The sequence below is a fragment of the Salvelinus fontinalis genome, chromosome 14 (assembly GCF_029448725.1).
Source record: "Salvelinus fontinalis isolate EN_2023a chromosome 14, ASM2944872v1, whole genome shotgun sequence".
NCBI lineage: Eukaryota > Metazoa > Chordata > Actinopteri > Salmoniformes > Salmonidae > Salvelinus > Salvelinus fontinalis.
In genome coordinates this window covers 20,806,271-20,828,076 of record NC_074678.1, presented here as the reverse complement: position 1 = coordinate 20,828,076, position 21,806 = coordinate 20,806,271, and the positions used below count along the sequence as shown (strand labels likewise).

Here is a 21,806-nt window from a genome sequence, read left to right as displayed (position 1 = left end):
AGCTGCGGCTTTCAAGGAGTAAATTGTGTTTTATACTATCACAAGTAGTGGCTGAACAAAGACATGAATAGCATACAGCTGGTGGGTTTTAAGCTTTTTCAGCAGGATAGAACAGCAGCCTCTGGTAAGACAAGGGGTGCTGGTCTATGTATTTGTAAACAGCTGGTGCACAAAATCTAAGTCTCAAGCTATTGCTCGCCTGAGGTAGAGTTTCTCATAATCTGTAGACCATACTATTTACTAAGAGATTATCTGTATTTTTCGTAGCTGTCAACATACCACCACAAACCAATGCTTGCACTACTCAATGAGCCGTATACAGCCATAAGTAAACCGGAAAACGCTCATCCAGAGGCGGTGCTCCTAGTGGCCTTAATGCAGGAAAACTCAAATCTGTTTTACCTCATTTCTAACAGCATGTTAAACATTCTAGACCACATTTACTCCACACACACAGAGATGCGTACAAAGCTCTCCCTCGCCCTCCAAATTTGGAGTGGCATCTGACAGCAGCGAAGATAAGTAACATATTTGAAGTAATGCACGCAAGCTTAAACATAAATTAGAAAGATACACCACAATGTCAAAGAAAAAAGTGGAAATAAAAAAATCTATTTAACAATTTAGAAATGAAATATTTGTGTCATGTTGGCTGCTCACTGGAAGTTTCTCTTCAACATTTTTATTTTCTCTTGCATAGCCACAATTCTTATGTCTATCTTGTGTGCATGCTCATTTAAAAAAATTATATTTCACCTTTATTTAACCAGGTAGGCCAGTTGAGAACAAGTTCTCATTTACAACTGCGACCTGGCCAAGATAAAGCAAAGCAGTGCCACAAAAACAACACAGAATTAAACATAAACAAACATACAGTCAATAACACAAAGGAAAATAAAGATTTTTCTATTTATGTACAGTGTGTGCAAATGTAGAGGAGTAGGGAGGTAGGCAATAAATAGGCTAGAGGCAAAAATAATTACAATTTAGCATTAATACTTGAGTGATAGATGTGCAGATGATGATGTGCAAGTTGAGATACTGGGGGGCAAAAGAGCAAGAGGGTAAGTAATAATATGGGGATGATGTAGTTGCGTGTGCCATTTACAGATTGGCTGTGTACAGGTACAGTGATCTGTAAGCTGCTCTGACAGCTGACGCTTAAAGTTAGTGAAGGAGATATAAGTCTCCAGCTTCAGAGATTTTTACAATTCGTTCCAGTCATTGGCAGCAGAGAACTGGAAGGAAAGGCAGCCAAAAGAAGTGTTGGCTTTGGGGATGACCAGTGCAATATACCTGCTGGAGCGTGTGCTATGGGTGGGTGTTGCTATGGTGACCAGTGAGCTGAGATAAGGCAGGGCTTTACATAGCAAAGACTTATTGATTACCTGAAGCCAATGGGTTTGGCGACGGATATGTAGTGAGGGCCAACCAACGAGAGCATACAGGTCACAGTGGTGGGTAGTATATGGAGCTTTGGTGACAAAACGGATGGCACTGTGATAGACTGCATCCAATTTTCTGAGTAGAGTGTTGGAGGCTATTTTGTAAATGACGTCGCCGAAGTCAAGGATCACCCAAGTCAAGGATCCGTAGGATAGTCAGTTTTAGAAGGGTATGTTTGGTGGCATGAGTGAAGGAGGCTTTGTTGCGAAATAGGAAGACGATTCTAGATTTCATTTTGGATTGGAGATGCTTAATGTGAGTCTGGAAGGAGAGTTTACAGTCTAACCAGACACCTAGTTATTTGTAGCTGTCCACATATTCTAGGACAGAACCGTTCAGAGTAGTGATGCTAGGAGGGTGCAGACAGCAATCGGTTGAAGTTTTACTAGCATTTAAAAGCAGTTTGAGGCCACAGATGGAGTGTTGTATGGCGTTGAAGCTCATTTGGAGGTTTGTAGGCACAGTGTCCAAAGAAGGGCCAGATGTATACAGAATGGTGTCATCTGGGTAGAGTTGGATCAGAGAATCACCAGCAGCAAGAGCAACATCATTGATATATACAAAGAAACGAGTCGGCCCGAGAATTCAACCCTGTGGCACCCCCATAGAGACTGCCAGAGGTCCGGACAACAGGTCCTCCAATTTGGCACACTGAACTCTCTGAGAAGTAGTTGGTGAAACAGGCGATGCAGTCATTTGAGAAGCCAAGGCTATTGATTCTGCCGATAAGAATGCAGTGATTGACAGAGTCGAAAGCCTTGGCCAGGTCGATGAAGACGGCTGCACAGTACTGTCTTTTATCAATGGCGGTTATGATATCGTTTAGGACCTTGAGCGTGGCTGAGGTGCACCCATGACCAGCTCGGAAACCAGATTGCATAGTGGAGAAGGTAGGGTGGGATTCGAAATGGTCAGTGATCTGTTTATTAACTTGGCTTTCAAAGATTTTAGAAAGGCAGGTGTCATGACGTTGGTCTGTTGGTGGAGGTTTATGACCCCCATAAATACCTTTCTCTCTACTTTATAGAGTTCACTCTTGTAAAGCCTTTGTAACAGAGAGTCTGGTAACATCAAAAGGTGGGAAACGGAACCATATTTCAGTAATCCAACCAGTTGAAAATATGCATTGGTACTTAATGAATATGATCTCAGATCAGTTGCTGTCTGAGACATTACTACTAATGACAGGATGACAGAAACTGTATCTTGGAAAGTCGACAAATTCTAGTTATCAGATTCACATGGAATTGTTGTGCAATTTAAATGTTTAAATATGAAACTATTTGTGAAAAGATGAAATGTAATTTTAGCTTCTTAAATGAGAGAACGGATTGTCATAAGAGTAAACTTTGCTCACTCAGTGGCCCCACCCAAGTGAACAGACATTGGATGTAAACTATGAAACACGCCCTTCTTTCACCACTATATCAACCCGTTGACGAAAATTCAACTTTCTGTTCCAAGGACGAGAGGACGGTGGTCCCCACGTTAAAAGGATCACCAACAGAACTAAGCCAACCTCAGCGTGAGCTCTGGTTGAACGACAAGAACCAAACAAAATTAGCATTGAATTTCAACGTGAAGATAACGATCAACACGCCGAAAGGATGAATTGACTATACCAGCCGGAATATAGCATGAGCTTATATAGCATGAACTTTGAACTCTTATTCACTAAAGAAGTGATACCTCCTAGCCGTTGCGTTAGCAACAGCAGCTATAAACGTGGGCTAAGAGAGGACGGACAGAGTATCCATTCTACCACTCTCCAGTTCACCACTAGACATTCTTCAGAGGACAAGAGATCCATGGTCGACAACCCTGCCTTCTAAGACCAATCTACCGAAGCGCAGCGGTGGGTGATTGGGTGGTTATTTAGAATGCATAAGATACTGTATTTACAATAGCATAGCTGCCTACGGCCCGATAGAAACAAAGTATTTTTGTTCCTCAGTCTTCCCGCTCTTTCATTCAAAACCCATGTCCCATTTCTTTGTGTAACCAGCCATCATATCTGTTCCGTCCACTAGGGACGTTTTCCTTTATGACAGAATTTGTAATCAACGTATGATCCATTCTGTGTAGATGTAATTCTGTGTGATTATTTAGGTATTTAGTAAATAAATAATTAAACCACATGTTGTATTGCTGATTCAACTTGTTAGCCAGTGTTCGTGAAGATAACCAAGAATTTACAACTTTCAGATGAGACTGGATAAGGTGAGGATTAAATATTGACTGCTACTGATGTAAAAGATTACTAGGTCTTTTTATTTTTATTTTATTTCACCTTTATTTAACCAGGTAGGCTAGTTGAGAACAAGTTCTCATTTGCAACTGCGACCTGGCCAAGATAAAGCATAGCAGTGTGAACAGACAACAACACAGAGTTACACATGGAGTAAACAATAAACAAGTCAATAACATGGTAGAAAAAAGAGAATCTTTAAGAGTTTATTCGGAAGATAACAGCTCTATAAACATTATTTTGTGGTGCCCCAAATTTCTAGTTAACTACATTTACCTGATTAGCTTAATCAGGTGATATTAATTACAGAGAAATTATTTTATAGAATAGCATGTCAAATCACTTAATCCGGCATAGCCAAAGACACGACACAGGGCAGGATGGACATAAGTCTATAACAGTTTGGGTCTATTTGGGGATCTCAGACGATACGAAAGAGAGGTTGAATAGGCTAGCCGGGGTAGGGGTAGCCAGGTGGAAAGCATGGCTAGCCATGGAGAAACGCTTATTGAAATTATCGTAGATTTATCGTTGGTGACAGTTTCCTATCCTCAGTGCAGTGGGCAGCTGGGAGGAGGTGCTCTTATTCTCCATGGACTTGTCACAAAACCTTTTGGATTTAGTGCTACAGTTAGCACATTTCTGTTTGAAAAAGCTAGCCTTAGCTTTCCTAACTGACTGAGTAAATTGGTTCCTGACTTCCCTGTAAAGTTGCATATTGCGGGGGCTATTCGATGCTAATGCAGATTGCCACAGGATGCTTTTGTGCTGGTCAAGGGCAGTCAAGTCTGGGGTGAACCAAGGGCTATATTTGTTCTTAGTTCTACATTTTTTAAATGGGGCATGCTTATTTAAGATGGAGAGGAAAGCCCTTTTGAAGAGCAACCAGGCATCCTCTACTGATGTGATGAGGTCAATATCCTTCCAGGATACCCGGGCCAGGTCGATTAGAAAGGCCTGCTCGCAGAAGTGTTTTAGGAAGCGTTTGACAGTGATGAGGGGTGAGATCCTGGTTGAAGACAGCAGAGGTGTATTTAGAGGGCAAGTTGGTCAGGATGATATCTAAGAGGGTGCCCATAGTTACGGAATTAGGGTTGTACCTGGTAGGTTCCTTGATAATTTGTGTGAGATTGAGGGCATCTAGCTTAGATTGTAGGACGGCCGGGGTGTTAAGCATGTCCCAGTTTAGGTCACCTAACAGTACGAACTCTGGAGATAGATGGGGGGCGATCAATTCACATATGGTGTCCAGGGCACAGCTGGGGGCTGAAGGGGGTCTCATCCCAACATTAACCCCAAGTCAAGATATTAATATGTTTGACCAAATATTTCTCTTCACGACAGATGGTTGACCTTGCAACTAGAGCTCTGAATTTGAAAAGGATTGGCCTACCAACACTGTAAAAAAAGATAAAAGGACTCATTTAGACAGAAATTCTATCTAGTCAAGTTAAATACATTTGCAAAATGTTTTGAGTTTGCAAAAAAATGAAATCTAGTTGTTTTTGCAAATAAATGAAATCTAGTTGTTTTTGCAAATAACAAATCAGAACCAAGAAGTGGTGGTCCTCATGAGCCAGTTTTTGCAACTGCATCTGAAAAAAACGTTCAAAGTTCTTGAAAATGTCCGTATTGACTGACCTTCATGTCTAGTCCAATACTTTTGATGCTAGGGTTAAGGTTGAACCGGGATGTGGACACAAAGCAAGGGTTAGGGTTGTGTCATTAAAGTTAGGGTCATTAAAGTAATGGACTGTCGTGTCTCTTTGCTTATTTGAGCTGTTCTTGCCATAATAGGGACTTGGTCTTTTACCAAATAGGGCTATCTTCTGTATACCACCCCTACCTTGTCACAACACAACTGATTGGCTCAAATGCATTAAGAAGAAGGAAAGCGATTCCATTAATTAACTTTTAAGAAGGCACACCTGTTAATTTAAATACATTCCAGGTGACTACCTCATGAAGCTGTCATCAAGGCAAAGGGTGGCTACTTTGAATAATCTCAAATATATTTTGATTTGTTTAACACTTTTTTTGGTTACTACATGATTCCATGTGTGTTATTTCATAGTTGTGATGTTTTCAAGATTATTCTACAATGTAGAAAATAGTATAAAATAAAAATCCTGGAATGAGTAGGTGTGTCCAAACTTTTGACTGGTACTGGACGTACCATTGACTTGCGCCACAAATTCTAATATAAGGTAAGCATTTCTTGTTCACCCAAAACCAATATGTAATTTTGGAATTTCTTACCCTGTTAGCAGTATATGGAAAAGGGGTGACAGCAATCCATTCTTTGGTTGAGTTTCCCTGGAAAGGTTTCCAAAATGCTAACGCTAGAGCATTGGTGGCACAAATCCCATTCAAGTTATGGGACCGATAATAGCATTTTTGCGCATTTTGTTCAAATCATCTAAGTTACTTTGTTGAGCTTTACACTCAATTGATACTTTCTGATAATTTGGACATGATGCACGAAATACGCTCATATCGGTCCCATGACTTGAATGAGATTTGTGATACAAATGCAAAAAATATTAGCATTTGGAAACAGTGCCAGGGAAGCTAAACCAAAGCATGGATTGAGGTCATACTTTACAGGGTAATTAAAGCCTAAATATAATTTTGTAATTTGAGTGAACTATCCCTTTAAATAGGCTATTTGCAAATGTATTATAGTGACGTTACAATTCCCACCAAGTGGGTTAACCCTGTTAACATAGGGAGTTTTCCTTTCATGCCAGTGACCCAGGTTCCCTGCCCCGCCATTCGCTACTCTGGTGCCAGAATTGGTATGGCGGCCGTGAGGCCATTGGAACGCACAGCCAGACATTTAAAGAGGCCGATGTGGTTGAAGCACGGAATCGTGCATTCCCATTTGGAGGGAGCAATATAGTGGTCCTCTCTAATATGAGCCTCGTTACCATTCACAAGTGGGTTTACCCTACTGGCGAAATGCGTACGGTGTTTGCTTTTCATCGCAGTGACCCAGGTTCCCTTTTCTGCATTGCAGTTTGCTACGTTGGTGTCAGAATTTGGATGGCAGCAGTGAGGCAATTGGAAAGCACAGCTGGACCTTTGAGGAGGCTGATGTGGTCAAAGCCACGTTACCATTCCCAAGTGGGGTTACCCTATTGGCACCATGTGTAGGGTGTTTGACTCTCACACCAGCATGTGGATTTTCAGATAAAATACTCAATTGTGATTTTCAACATTAGTTAAAGCAAGGAGCTAGAGCAAAGAACATATTTCCAGCCATTTTACACAGTTAACCAATGAACAAGGGGGTAAAATAAATATATATTTATTTTTACTCTGGGCATGCATCATGGTCTGCAAAAACTGAATTACTATTCACTGAGTGTACAAAACATTAGGAACATCTTCCTAATATTGATATACACCCCTTTTGCTCTCAGAATAGCCTCGATTTATCGGGGCATGGACTCTACAAGGTGTCGAAAGTGGTCCACAGGGATGCTGGCCCATGTTGACTCCAATGCTTCCCACAGTAGTGTCAAGTTGGCTGGAAGTAGTTCGTTCCATCTCATCCCACAGCTGCTCAATTGGATTGATATCTGGTGACTGGGCAGGCCACTGCAGTAAGCTGAATTCACTGTCATGTTTGTGGAACCATTCCAACCTTGTGGCATAGGGCATTATCCTGCTGGAAAAATCTATTTGCAGATGCATACACTGCTTCCATGAAGGGATGCAACTGATGATATTCAGATTTTATGTGGCATTAAAATGTTGGTCCACCTTGGTCAAGGGGACCAATGTGTGCCATGAAAACACAACCCACACCATCACAAGCCTAAACAAAGCACAAACCAGGATTCAGACGTTTTTCCAATTCTCCACTGTTTTCATTCCTTAGCCCACTGGAACCACACTTTCTTGCTGAAAGGAGTGTAACTATGTAAGGTCGTCAGCTGCCATACCCCATTTGTGTCAAGGTACAACGAGTTGTGCATTATTTACGGGTCTTTGGGCACCAATGTTGTATTGGACTGTCAGTTGACTAACTATAGCCAGTCAGTTTCTCTGCACAATTCTTGTCAGCCTCCTTTGTCCTCTCATCAATGACCCGTTTTTGACCACTGGCCTGGTGTCGGCTGGATGTCCTTTGGGTGGTAGACCTTGATGCACACAGGAAACTGTTGAGTGTGAAAAACCCAGCAGTGTTGAAGTTCTTGACACACTCAAACAGATGCGCCTGGCACCTACTACCATACCTCCTCCAAAGTCACTTAAATATTTTGTCTTGCCCATTCACCCTCTGAATGGCACACAATCCATGTCTCAATTGTCTCAAGGCTTGAAAATCTTTCTTTAACCATGTCCTCCACTTCATCTTCACTGATTGAAGTGGATCTAACAGGTGACATCAATAAGGGATCATAGCTTTCACCTAGTCAGTCTGTGTCATGGAAGGAGCAGGTGTTAGTAATGAAAGCACACCTTCCACTTTTGGTGGTGTTGAAAATCTACAGCCTAATGACAATTAGCTTTGATAATTTTAATCAGTTCCTGAAACTAGAACAAGCCTGTTGTTCAGAATATATAATGGTGTATCAGAAATTGCTGTCTGTCTGACAAAAAAATCTCTGTCCGATTTTGCAGTAGAGAAAATGACATAGTTCCTGCCTTTTACCTTTTGTAGGGCGGGGCCTATAACAAAATATTTTCTTTGATCAAAGTGGGTTAAAGTTAATCATTTGCCTGGAGCACTGGGTGTGTGTAGTCAGAGATATGTTTTTGACCATTCATTCCCTTGTGTGAGGTTAGATGTGTGTGTACACTTTTAAGAGAGCACGGGAGCTTGCCTTTGAACTCTATCAGAGAAACAGAACAACGGTTAGCAATCACACCTATTGATGTTATTCTCATGGTACCACCTTACCACACTAAAATCTCTGATTTGTGCATTTCTCTAACAGGGAGAAGATGGATCCGCAGCACGTTTTGGCTGCACCTGCATTTCACTAGAGGATTTTGAAACAGGAGTGAATCAAAGAGTGAGCATCTTATTCTTAAACATTAATGATATTTAGCTAGTTTACTTAAGGTTGTTGATTAGTTTTTATTTCAAATCCAATTTTATTTGTCACATACACTTGGTAATGTGAGTGTAGTGAAATGCTTGTGCTTCTAGTTCCGACTATGCAGTAAAATCTAACAAGTAATCTAACAAATTCACAACTACCTTCTACACACAGATGTAAAGGGATGAATATGTACATATAAATATATGGATGAGCGATGGCTTGCGGCATAGGCAAGATGCAGTAGATGGTGTAGAATACAGTATATACACATGAGATGAGTAATGTAGGATATGTAAACATTATTAAAGTGATGTTATTTAAAGTGACTAGTGATACCTTTTATTAAGTCAATTTATTTAAGTGGCCAGAGATTTGAGTCTGTATGTTGGCAGCAGCCTCTCTATGTTAGTGATGGCTGTTTAACAGTCTGATGGACTTGAGATTGAAAAATAGTTTCTCTCGGTCCCAGCTTTGATGCACCTGTACTGACCTCTCACCTTCTGGATAACTGCAGGGTGAACAGGCAGTGGCTCGGGTGGTTGTTGTCCTTGATGATCTTTTTGGCCTCCCTGTGGGTTTCCTGAAGGGCAGGTCGTTTGCCCCCGGTGATGCGTTCTGCAGACCACACTACCCTCTGGAGAGCCTTGCGGTTGAGGGTGGTGCAATTGCCGTACCAGGCGGTGATACAGCCCGACAGGATGCTCTCGAATGGGCATCTTTAAAAGGTTGTGAGTGTTTTAGACGACAAGTCAAATTTCTTCAGCCTCCTGAGTTTGAAGAGGCGCTGTTGTGCCTTCACCACTACTGTCCCGTCGATGTGGATGGGGGTGCTCCCTCTGCTGCTTCCTGAAGTCCACGATCATCTCCTTTGTTGTCGTTGAGTGAGAGGTTATTTTCCTGTCACTAAACTCCGAGGGCCCTCCTCTCCTCCCTGTAGGCTGTCTCGTCATTGTTGGTAATCAGGCCTACCACTGTAGTGTCGTCTGCAAACTTGATGATTGAGTTGGAAGGGTGCATGGCCACGCAGTCATGAGTGAACAGGGAGTACAGGAGAGGGCTGAAAACGCACCCTTGTGGGGCCCTAGTGTTGAGGATCAGCGGGGTGGAGATGTTGTTTCCTACCTTCACCACCTGGGGGCGGCCCGTCAGAAAGTCCAGGACCCAGTTGCACAGGGCTAGGTCGAGACCCAGGGCGGTAAGCAAATTGGAGTGGGTCTAGGGTATCAGGTAGGGTGGAGGTGATATGATCCTTGACTAGTCTCTCAAAGCAGTTCATGATGACAGAAGTGAGTGCAATGGGGTGATAGTCATTTAGTTCAGTTACCTTAGCTTTCTTCGGAACAGGAACAATGGTGGCCATCTTGAAGCATTTGGGGACAACAGACTGGGATAGGTTGAATATGTCTGTAAACTCCCCAGCCAGCTGGTCTGCACATGTTCTGAGGACGCAGCTAGGGATGCCGTCTGAGCCGGCAGTCTTGCGAGGGTTAACACGTTTAAATGTTTCTCACATTGGCCACGTAGAAGGAGAGCCCACAGGCTTTGGTAGCGAGCCGTGTCAGTGGCACTATATTGTCCTCAAAGCGAGCAAAGAAGTTGTTTAATTTGACTGGGAGCAAGACGTCGGTGTCCGCAACAGGGCTGGTTTTCTTTTTGTAATCCTTGATTGACTGTAGACTCTGCCACATACGTCTCGTGTTTGAGCCGTTGAATTGCGACTCTACACGGCTGTGATTATAATCAAAGAGAATTCTCTTGGTAGATAATGCGGTTGGCATTTGATTGTAAGGAATTCTAGGTTGGGTGAACAAAAGGACTTGAGTTCCTGTATGTTGTTGTGATTACACCATGCGTTGTTAATCATAAGGCATACACCCCTGCCCTTCTTACCAGAGAGTTGTTTGTTTCTGTCGGCCCGATGCGTGAAGAAACCGGGTGGCTGTACCGACTGACACCATATCCCGAGTGAGCCATGTTTCTGTGAAAGAGTAGGTTACTCTCTGTCTCCCTGGAAGGCAACTCATGCCCTAATTTCATCCACCTTGTTATCTAGAGATTGGACATTGGCGAGTAATATGCTCAGAAGCGGTGTAAAGTGTGCTTGCCTTCTCAGTCTGACTAGTAGGCCACTCCGTCTACCCACCTTGTTTTGGGTCGGCCGTTTGGGATAAGATCGCATGTCCAGGGTGGAGGTCCGAACAAAGGAGCCGCTTCGGGAAAGATGTATTCCTGGTCGTAATGATGGTAAGTTGACATCGCTTTTATATCCAATAATTCTTCCCGGCTGTATGCAGTAACACTTGAGATTTTCTGGGGTAACAATGTAAATGATACATTTAAAAGAAAAAAACATAACTGCATAGTTTTCTAAGGATCTGAATCGAAGCGACCATCTCTGTCAGCGCCATCTTGCTATATGTGGGTGGGGGGGTTTGGGAAGCAAGTTGGTGTTCTACGAATCTAATATGTACCTCCATTTAAAGTTTGGCTAGCTACCAAAGTCTGATAACTAGCTCGTTCAATCTAACTTTGGCTAGTTTTACATTCGGTTAAGAAAGTAAGCTAACATTGGTTTCTATAATGGCATTTTTCCAATTATTTTCCTCAAATTGTTTAAAAAGAATAAGTCAGAAAAACATTGAGGCTACCATGTACACTACATGGCCAAAATGTTGGACATCAAAGTATGAATGTCAAATATCTCATTCCAAAAGCATGGCCAATTAATTTCAAGTTGGTTCCCCTTTGCTACTATAACAGCCTCCACTCTTCTGGGAAGTCTTTCCACTAGATGTTGGAACATTGCTGCGGGATCTTGATTCCATTCAGCCACAAGCACATGACTAGTAGGGAGGTCGGGCACTGGTGTTGGGCAATTATGCCTAGCTCACAGTCGGTGTTCCAATTGTTGAGGTTAGGGCTCTGTGCAGGCCAGTCAAGTTCTTCCACACCGATTGACAAACCATTTCTGTATGGACCTCGCTTTGTGCAAGAGAGCATTTTCATGCTGAAACAGGAAAGGGCCTGGAACTAAGAGGCCTAGCACGAACCATGAAAAACAGCCCCAGACCATTATTCCTCCTCCAAACTTTACAGTTGGCACGATGCATTGGGCAGGTAGCGTTTCCTGGCATCCGCCAAACCCAGATTCATCCATTGGACTGCCATATAGTGAAGCATGATTCATCACTCCATAGACCGTAAGCTTTAAACAATTCCAGTCGACGCTTGGCATTGCGCATGGTGATCTTAGGCTTGTGTGTGGCTGCTCGGCCATGGAAACCCATTTCATGAAGCTTCCCACAAACAGTTATTGTGCTGACGTTGGTTCCAGAGGCAGTTTGGAACTCAGTAGTGAGTGTTGTTGTCGAGGACAGACAATTGTTACGCGCTACGCGCTTCAGAACTCAGGCATCTCATTCTGTGAGCTCGTGTGGCTTACCACTTCACGGCTAAGCAGTTGTTGCTCCTAGACATCTCCACTTCAATAATAGCACTTCTGTTGTCCGGGACAGCTCTAGCAGAGCAGTAATTTGACAACCTGACTTGTTGGAATGTTGGCATCCTATGACGGTGCCACGTTGAAAGTCACTGAACTCTTCAGTACGGGCCATTCTACTGTCAATGTTTTTCTATGGAGATTGCATGGTTGTGTGCTCAATGTTCTACACCTGTCAGCAACAGGTTCGGCTCTTTCTGAAATAGCCAAATCCACTCATTTGAAGAGGTATCCACATATACTTTTGGCCATGCAGTGTCTTTCTAGTTAGGGTTAGCTAACATCAGTTAGCAAGCCCGTTAGTCTAGGTTTTATAGCACGTGTCGAATTTGCAAATCAGGCCTATCAACACATAGATGTTTGCTATGTGTCTTATTTGTAATCACATACATTACACCTATGCAAGACTGTGTAACTGTCAATGCAGCTTTGGGAGTACATTTTCATTAAAAAAATAGATTTTGGAAGATGAGCCTGAATAGATTAAATACAGTTTGCCAGGACTGTTCAAAGTGAAATCTGATATTTGCTGCCATTAAATAACTTGTGAATACCTCAATAGGCCTCCCTTCAGACCTTCTTAATTGCATTTTGTGAAGGTGAGGAGACAGGACACGGAATTGCGTAAGGACTCATTAAGGAAATTGTCTGTTTTTATGCTCGCTCAAACAGGTTGCTCCGTAGTTCACAACACTGGTGTCTGTGGACCTCAAGAAGTCGTTCTATGAAGGCCTGGACAGTCATCTGGCCAAGCTCATTGAATTCTACAGGACCAAGAAAAGTGGAGGTACTGCTAAAATACTTGATGGGCTGTGCTGCGAGGCCTGCCTTGCTTCATGGACCCTATCCATTTCTTGAAGATTTTAGGTTTTGAGATTTGAGTATATAACAATACACTACAAAACAATGTTATCATTTCAACCTCCTTTTCACAACAGATCTTTTTCAGAGCTGATCTAATTACACCGGAGATATCCCTGATCAGCTGTTTAGAGAAAATGACCCCTGAAGTTTTTTGGTTCTGTTTCCAGAGCAGCGCTGTTTGCATTCTGAATGTCACAGAAGTGAATAATAATAGTTTATTCATCCCTGGTAGTTATCTAAACTAGCTTGCTAACGTGGCTACTTTGTGTGAAGCGGAAGTTTGTTTATTGAGATGATAGCAGTGAGGTCAAATTCAAGTTTCATCAACAACAAAAATCCACACTTGTTTCTGATACCCCCAGGTGTCCTAAATGGAGAATCAAATAATAAAAACACAAACCATCTTAAACAATTGTTAGGGGGGTGAACATCCATAAGCTTTTCAACTGATAATATCTACAAATAAAACAAAGTGGTTGGGTAAGTTTTGAAATGTACTTGTAATGTGTACTTTTTCAAGCCCCCCCCCCCCCCCAAAAAAAATCAGTTTTGGATAAATTGCTAATGGTGTTATAAATATGCTTTCATTAGGTGCTCCAGAGATGTTCATCATGAGGGGATATCCTTTTGCTGGCTTTGAAGTGGAGGGAAGGAGCATGCATGAGGTGACTCTCCACATGTTATGCTCCTATAAAAGGAGTCTATGAATTTGCTTCCATTGCATTTTATTCCCTATCCACTGCATTAAACTATTGTAAGTTATAGCCTACCCCAGGGTTCGCCAACTCTATTCCTAGAGAGCTTCTGTGCAGGATTTCTCCAGCCCATCACTAACACATATTTGAAGAATCATGCACAGCAAGTTGCTTTCCCAATATCAGAGGCCCTTGGCCTACTGTTAACGATGCGTTTTATATCGGAGCTAGACGCATATGAATACTTGTTTATTAATTATTTGTTTTAAATTACAATATTTTAAATCAACAATTTCTACTGGATAATTACATCTGCTTATTTTATAATAATTTGAGGCCCATAATCTAACTGGAAATGTTCGAAAGATCTGATCCTGTACATTAACTTGAATCCTAACACATACATTTTCAGTTAAAGTAGGGGGTTTCAGATTTAAATTAACTAGCCAATATTATAAAAACACATTGTAAATATGGTAATTTCATCAAATTACTTGTTTTACTGTAATTTTAGCCTGCCAAAGCAGGCCATATGTTAATTAACCATTTCTGTCATTCTTACTCTTCATGTAAATGTCTAATTTTAAGATTCTCACACGTCATTTGAATCTGTAATTTTACTGTTAATTTTTGGCACCCTGTAGTGCCATGCTTTTGACAGTTACAATATTGTCCTGTAATTTTATAGATATGGCCCCTAAAATTACAGGGCAATATTGTAAATATGCATAAAAAAACATTAACCGTAAAATTACAGAAAAATGTCAGATTGAAATGCCATGTGAAAATCTTGAAATTACAGACATTAACAGATTTACTGCTATGGCAGGCAAAAATTACAATAAGTCATCTGATTAAACTACTGCATTTATAAATGTACTTAATTTACTTCTGAAACCCCTAATTTGATTGAAAATGTATATTTTGATAAAGCAATCTTATAAAATGACTAATACCGTAAATATACAGATTTACCCCAAAATGTGACTATTTACGTATTTTTACAAAATTGTCAAGTGGATTTACAGCTTAACACATACTTTAAATCAGAAATTACTGTTAAGATAACAAACATAGAAATGTTCCAAATAGCCAATTTTAAGGGTACATTAACAGTAAATCTATAAAAACAATAAAAAAAGTTATGGCATTACTGTTAAACTGTAAATATACAGTAATGTACCCCTAAAATTGGCTATTTGGAACATTTCTACTATGTTTCAGTCATCTTAACACACTTTAAATAAATACAAATGTTTACTGTAATTTCCCTGCTAAAGCAGAGAATGTTAATTAACAGTTTGTCACTCGTAAATGTCTGTAATTAAGATTTTCAAATGTCATTTTACGGTAAATGTTTGGCACTCCTGTGCTGCCATTGACTTAATTTAAAAAAATGTTTTAACAGTGCACAGCTTACAGCTCCTGCTGTGGTTTTTACAAGTTGAAGACTTACATTGTGCGTTCTCTCTCAGGGATTAATCTAATATGACATTGATCCCTCTGTATGTTCAATGTGCACGCCCCATCAGCAACAGAGGAATAGTTTAGAATTTTTAGACCCAGGAAGAAATATCCTTTTGATTGCAACAACTTCAAAGTCACCATACATGACGTCGAATTAAACAGCCCCTACGCCAGCTTCACATTCAAAGGAGCACAGATCAACTTTCCTAATTGAGCTGCTTAATTTGTGTGATAGAGAGCAAGAGACTGCAAGCAAGAGAAAAGAGACAAAAGTGAGATGGAGTATTGGAATGGAGAACAGCTATGATCCTCTCTGAATAATGATCCCAATAGTGAATATGCCACCAACACCACCAAAAAGGATCAAACACTCAAACAGAGAATGATTTACGTAAACAATGTGATATGGATTCAGCATCATGGATTTAGGACAGAATTGCATGTAATAGTCACTGTAGCTTATCGCTAGATCTCTAGGATGAGGAGCTTATTTTCATCACACAACAGGGTCATTACGGTATTACCCTCTCCCTAGTCCCGATCCCAGCCATAAGACTTTAGCCTGGGCCACAAAATGAGGCTACTGTCACATAATGGAGGGAGCCTAACATATGCGCATTTAGTACCTGGCCTCTCTAATCACCTTCACTGTAAACAGCCATCATATTGGCCTGGTTTATAATCTATGGTGGTTGGCAGAGCGGGGTAGAGCTACACACCATGTTCACTGTTGATCCTCATTGTGTCTCTATTGTCACAACAAAGCAGACGAGTCAGGATCTCACACTCTGCGCAAGGACACATTACTGTAGCAGTGCCTGGAATATCTCACACATAGTGTTTTCGGAAAGTATTCAGACCCCTTGACCTTTTCCACATTTTGGTACGTTACATCCCTCAAGCTACACACAATACCCCATAATGAAATTATACCACATTTACATAAAAAAATATATATTACTCAGTACTTTGTTGAAATACCTTAGGCAGTGATTCAACCGAGTCTTCATGGGTATGACGCTACAAGCTTGGCACACCTGTATTTGGGGAGTTTCTCCCATTTTTCTCTGAAGACCCTCTCAAGCTCTGTTAGGTTGGATGGGGAGCGTCGCTGCACAGCTATTTTCAGGTCTCCAGAGATGTTTGATCAGGTTCAAGCCACTCCTGCATTGTCTTGGCTGTGTGCTTAGAGCCATCATTCTGTTGGAAGGTGAACCTTCACCCCAGTCTGAGGTCCTGAGCACTCTAGAGCAGATTTTATCAAGGACCTCTGCATTTTTCTCCGTTCCTTTCCCTATCCTGACTAGTCTCCTGCTGCTGAAAAACATCCCCGCAGCATGATGCTGCCACCACCATGCTTCACTGTAGGGATCGTGCCAGGTTTCCTCCAGATGTGGCGCTTGGCATTCAGGCCAAATAGTTCAATCTTGGTTTCATCAGACCAGAGAATCCTGGTCTGAGAGTCCTTTAGGTGCCTTTTGGCAAACTCCAAGTGGGCTGTCATGTGCCTTTTACAGAGGACTGGCTTCCGTCTGGCCACTTTACCTTAAAGTGCTGTTTGGTGGAGTGCTGCAGAGAAGGTTGTCCTTCTGGAAGGTTCTCCCATGTCCACAGAGGAACTCTGGCGCTCAGTCATCTCCCTGACCAATGCCCTTCTCCCCTGATTACTCAGTTTGGCCGGGTGGCCAGCTCTAGGAAGAGTCTTGGTGGCTCCAAACTTCCATTTAAGAATGATGGGCACCACTGTGTTCTTGGGGACATTCAATGCTGCAGAAATGTTTTGGTACCCTTCCCCAGATCTGTGCCTCGACATAATCCTGTCTTGGAGCGCTACAGACAATTCCTTCGACCTCATGGCTTGGTTTTTGCTCTGACATGCACTGTCAACTATGGGACCTTATATCGACAGGAGTGTGCCTTTCCAAATCATGTCCAATCAATTGAATTTACCATAGGTGGACTCCAATTAAGCTGTATAATATCTCATGGATGATCAATGGAAAAATTTGTCACCTGAGCTCAAAAGGGTGTGGGTTTTTTTCTTTCTAAATTTGTAAACATTTTGAAAAACCTGTTTTTGCTTTGTCATTGTGGGGTATTGTGTGTAGATTGATGAGGAAGAAAAAACGATTTCATCCATTTGAGAATAAGGCTGTAACGTAATAAAATGTGGGTCTGAATACTTAATGAGCCAGTTTGCTACAGGTGGAAAATAATCCAGAAGCTTATGTGGATTCTAATTAATAGATTTTTTTTGTAGGGTTGATAAATGTTTTGTTAGGGCAAATCAAGTCTGACATTTTAAAGTGGAAATTACAAACTTTAGAGGCATTTTTAAACCTTGAACACACTACAAGTTCGCATTTCTCAACAAAAGAGTGATCAAATGAAGATCCTACATCGGTATAGCTTATTCACACACACACAAGACTGTGCACATAAGCACACACAGTACCAGACTGCCATCAACACTCCTTACAGCTTCACTCGGCTGCCCCTGAGAGTTCTGTCACCACCGACACACAGCATAGGCTCTGGAACAGACGTTACCATGCACCTCTGCTACACACACACACACACACACACACACACAGTCGCTATGGCAGAGGTGACACCATGGACCTCTGCCCCATATAACTCCCCCATCACACACTTGTCAGGAACCATAAGACCTGTGCTCTATGAGCTCCTCGTCATGACTCCCCGAGCTACAGCGACACGCTACTGTGACTGTCCTGAGGCATCACTCAACCTTTGGCTGGGGGAGGAGAGGTTATGCTGAGTCTATATATTAACCATTTGAAGCAGTTTATATTCTGTGTGGCTATGTTGTGTGATTTTTAGGAGACTGAAAATCATTTCCCTCTTGGAGGACTATTCTACAGGCAATGAGAACTGTCTGTTGCCTTAGGATGGCTCTGAAAATAAACCAGTGGCATAGTTACCAGCCATTGAACGGCACTATCGTATGATTTAATCTTGTAGGTTTTGATCAAGACGCCTCTCCAGAACAAACATGTTTTTGTCGGTGGCGAACCGTGGCTATTGGACCTAGGCCTTCTGAGAGAGAAAAAAAAAATATTCCAAAACATTGTATCAAACTCAAAAATCGAGACAAATTACAGAGTCATAACATCACTATATGCACCCAACATTATATATAGCTCTAATGCAGAAGAAGCAATGCTTTTGATGACATTGTGAATTAATCAAACAAGGCTGCAACTTGCATAGAGACATAACAGTACTGGCACAGAATAATGCGACCCGCAACAGCCACACTGCGCACCCAATTTATGGTAGCCCACACCATCACTATCACCAATAGCGACAAAAGTCAGTGACACGTCAAAGGATGTGACAGCTAGTCTCGTGGTCCTGAAAAGACAGCAATCGTAATACCTGCACACTCCATGTAGGAGAGCGCACTTTTTATAAAACATAGGCCTATATAGCACGGCTGATAGAAAGACAGCAGTCACTCAGTAAAATAAACAAATCATCCCATACACTGACAATTTTTTGCAAGTCAAAATTTGATTGGTTGATTCCACTGTCAATCCAGAATTCTGCTCTAATGCAGTTGAATGGCAAAGCTATTGAGGGGGTTTGTTTATCTGGCAAGGGTTACCCCGGTGGGAGGAGTTTAAACCGGATGAAAAGTGATCGCACTCATTTTGGATCCAGGCTGCCTCCCGGGCGTGAGCCAGGTGCCTCGCTCTGGCCGACAGCGAAGTCAGCTCAAAACAAAAGTGACGTAATTAAGCATGTGTGATGAGTAGGATTCTGTGTTTTCACATGAAAAGTGATTGCTTTTGATAAAAATGCTTTACATGCGTTGCCAATGAAAACGAGTTTGAAAATTCTAACATGTATTTTTATGGCACAACATAACAGCTCAAAATAACTATCGCTTGCACAGGAGAAGGGAGAGCTTATCTTACATATCACAGTCCTTAATAAGGGATGACATTGACTGAGGTGTTGAAATTCTAAGATACTATTGCCCTTTCTCTTCCAGAGTCAGTAGGTGTAGGTCTGTGCTGAGAGTCACCAGCAGGGGGGAGTAAGGCACAGAGAGAGAGAGAAAGAGGGAGAGAGCTAACACTTTCACAGTCCTCTTGACTCCCTTTCCCTGGTCCTGACTGAACAGGTCATTGGAGCACTGGATGAGAGAGAGCAGCGTTACATTCCCCATCTGTGCCTGGCCGTGTCACCTCAGCCGGCAGCCAAACGCCACTGTGTGTCAATCAGGACCCTTTAGCTGGTATTATCCACTATGCTGTTCCAGCAATCCCATGCCTGACAACATCACACACAAACACACCAGGGACAAACACATGCAAAATCACACACACGCCTTGCCCGAATATGGAAAAATCACAATAAACATGATAGGTATGGACAGGTGACAAAGACAGCACTCACTACAGCAAACAACCCCAGTATTCATCCACCTGACCTTGCCAGCAGTCAGTGCAGTATATGTTATTGATGAAGAACACTGGTTGTGAGCTGCGATATATGCGGCCACTCTGCCAGACTTTGCAAACTGCCTCATCCTTCCTGTTCTTTTGGAACTAGAAATGCCAGCTGTAAGGCTAAACCCCTCTGCTTCGTAACACACACACACTGGCAATCCCAACTGTATCAATGTCACCTGTACAGGTATACCTAAACCATAGTGTTGATCTTACTCTGGACCTTGCTACTCAACAAACTTTCGAAGATCTCAACAGTCTCGCTAAACCCTGCAGCCATCTTTACTTAAGCCATGCAGACAGACTCACCTGTATATCTTGTACTTGGTTGTGAATCCTTGCTGGTAGCGCTCCGTAAAGTCAGAAAACTCCTGGGAGTGATGAAAGGGCCCTTTGTCAGACAGGAGCCAGGCGAAGGGCCCCGTGGCGTCGCTGGAGCCCCCTGCAGACGCTCCTGCCCCGGCCCTGCTGGCTGCCGCCCCTACCACCCAGCACTGTAGGAGGCTTAGAGCTGTACACTCCCATAGAACCATCAGAGCCACCCGTCTAACAGTGATACGCCGGCCGCTCATGCTTCCCCCGCACCCGACGAATCCTCATTCTCCCCAAACTTCTCTCCCCTTGTCCTGAACGATAGGAGGGAGACAGACAGGATGGTTAGATGTTAGAAGGGGATGAGTCTGTGAGTTTTGTAATGAGAGTAATAACCAGAGGCTAACATGTCACCACAGTGTGTGTGTGTGTGTGTGTGTGTGTGTGAGAGATACTGTGCTTGTGTCATCAGTGAAATACTGTAGGTACTAGGAGCTTGTCATTTCTTGACCTTCCATTAGCTAGGCAACCTGACTATTTTTCAATAAGTCTTTTCCAAAAAAAGATTATCTACCGAATTAACACTATGCGATTGAAATACTATAATGTAGTGTGTATTGTAAATTATGTATGAGTTTTCTAATCAATAAACAACCAAATTAATATGATAATGTAAATAGTATTTTAAACACAGGTGTCAAATTGTCTACAATTGATAGGCGATTGTATTTTTACACATTCGTGGTAGAACATTAGTAGAAAGCCATTTTACCTGATTCTGCTAACGGTGTGGTACTAAGCTTATCGGTGAAGTTATTGTTACAATTTCGCCCCAGTGGATCTTCTGAGTGGACCGTAAAGTTGTGATCAGCCCAATGCATTAGAGAACTCGCATGGGATGGAGACCCAACTAGATAAACCTCCGTTTACCGGGTCAGACGATCATACGCTATAAATCACGGCCATGGGAAGTAAAAAAAATAGTGACTGAGCGACATCCACCTAAATGGCTGGAGCTCCCTCTTATCGCATCATACGTCCAGTTGTTAGGCTACACTCGATTATGTAAAATCCAAAGGAAGGAGAAGGCAACAGCGCACCGGACAGAGACGAACAAGGGCGCGCTGCTCATTCAGCTGGAGGAAAAATAATTGCCACCTTCCAGGTGAATTTTCTGTAGTTTTTTTCCGAGGGAAAATAAGTTGTTTAAGATGTTCCTCAGAAGAAAAAACAATGCAGAAATAGGTGGTTGCTTTCCCCCCAACGTCAAAAAAGCCAAATGATCCTCTTTTCTAACTGAGACGCACTTGGAGCACTGCGCACTCGAGTGCGATGCTCTCTTGTACTCCAGTCAGTGTGGTGGCATGTATCAGAGTGATATTCGCTGGTTTGCTCTCGAGCACGGTTAAAATGTCAAATTTATTCCCAAACCGAGCCCACCCCACTCCCCATTGGCTGAATGGAGATAAGAGAGGCAGGGTTTAGGTCTGGCTGTATAATAGAACGGATGGTCAAGAGATTACCTAGAGAATAGGCTCTTCACTTCTGTCAGAATAAATCAGGGGCCATTTGTAGAATATAAATATTTGAGAGGCACAACATCTGACTATAGGCTACACATCTTATTTCGGCTAAATATTTGTTGTAGGTTATTGGGCTATGCTGATTGTAATGTTGTCTCAGCCCTTGAAAGCTTGAAAGACACCATTGGTTAATTTTACAAAAGATGTGTAGTTT

The 21,806-nt window shown here is 42.1% G+C and overlaps 1 protein-coding gene across 1 annotated transcript in view; it reads right to left on the bottom strand.

Moving 5' to 3' along the window:
- Positions 1–21,477, bottom strand: part of LOC129869600 (BMP/retinoic acid-inducible neural-specific protein 3-like) — a 66,891-nt gene extending 45,414 nt beyond the window's left edge. The window contains exons 1-2 of the mRNA XM_055944144.1: positions 20,842–21,477; positions 20,067–20,383 (exon numbers count right to left, since the gene is read on the bottom strand). Of these exons, the coding sequence (XP_055800119.1) occupies positions 20,067–20,329 (263 nt within the window). The 5' untranslated portion in view covers positions 20,330–20,383; positions 20,842–21,477. The remainder of the gene's footprint in view (positions 1–20,066; positions 20,384–20,841) is intronic.
- Between the last annotated feature and the right edge of the window lie 329 nt (positions 21,478–21,806).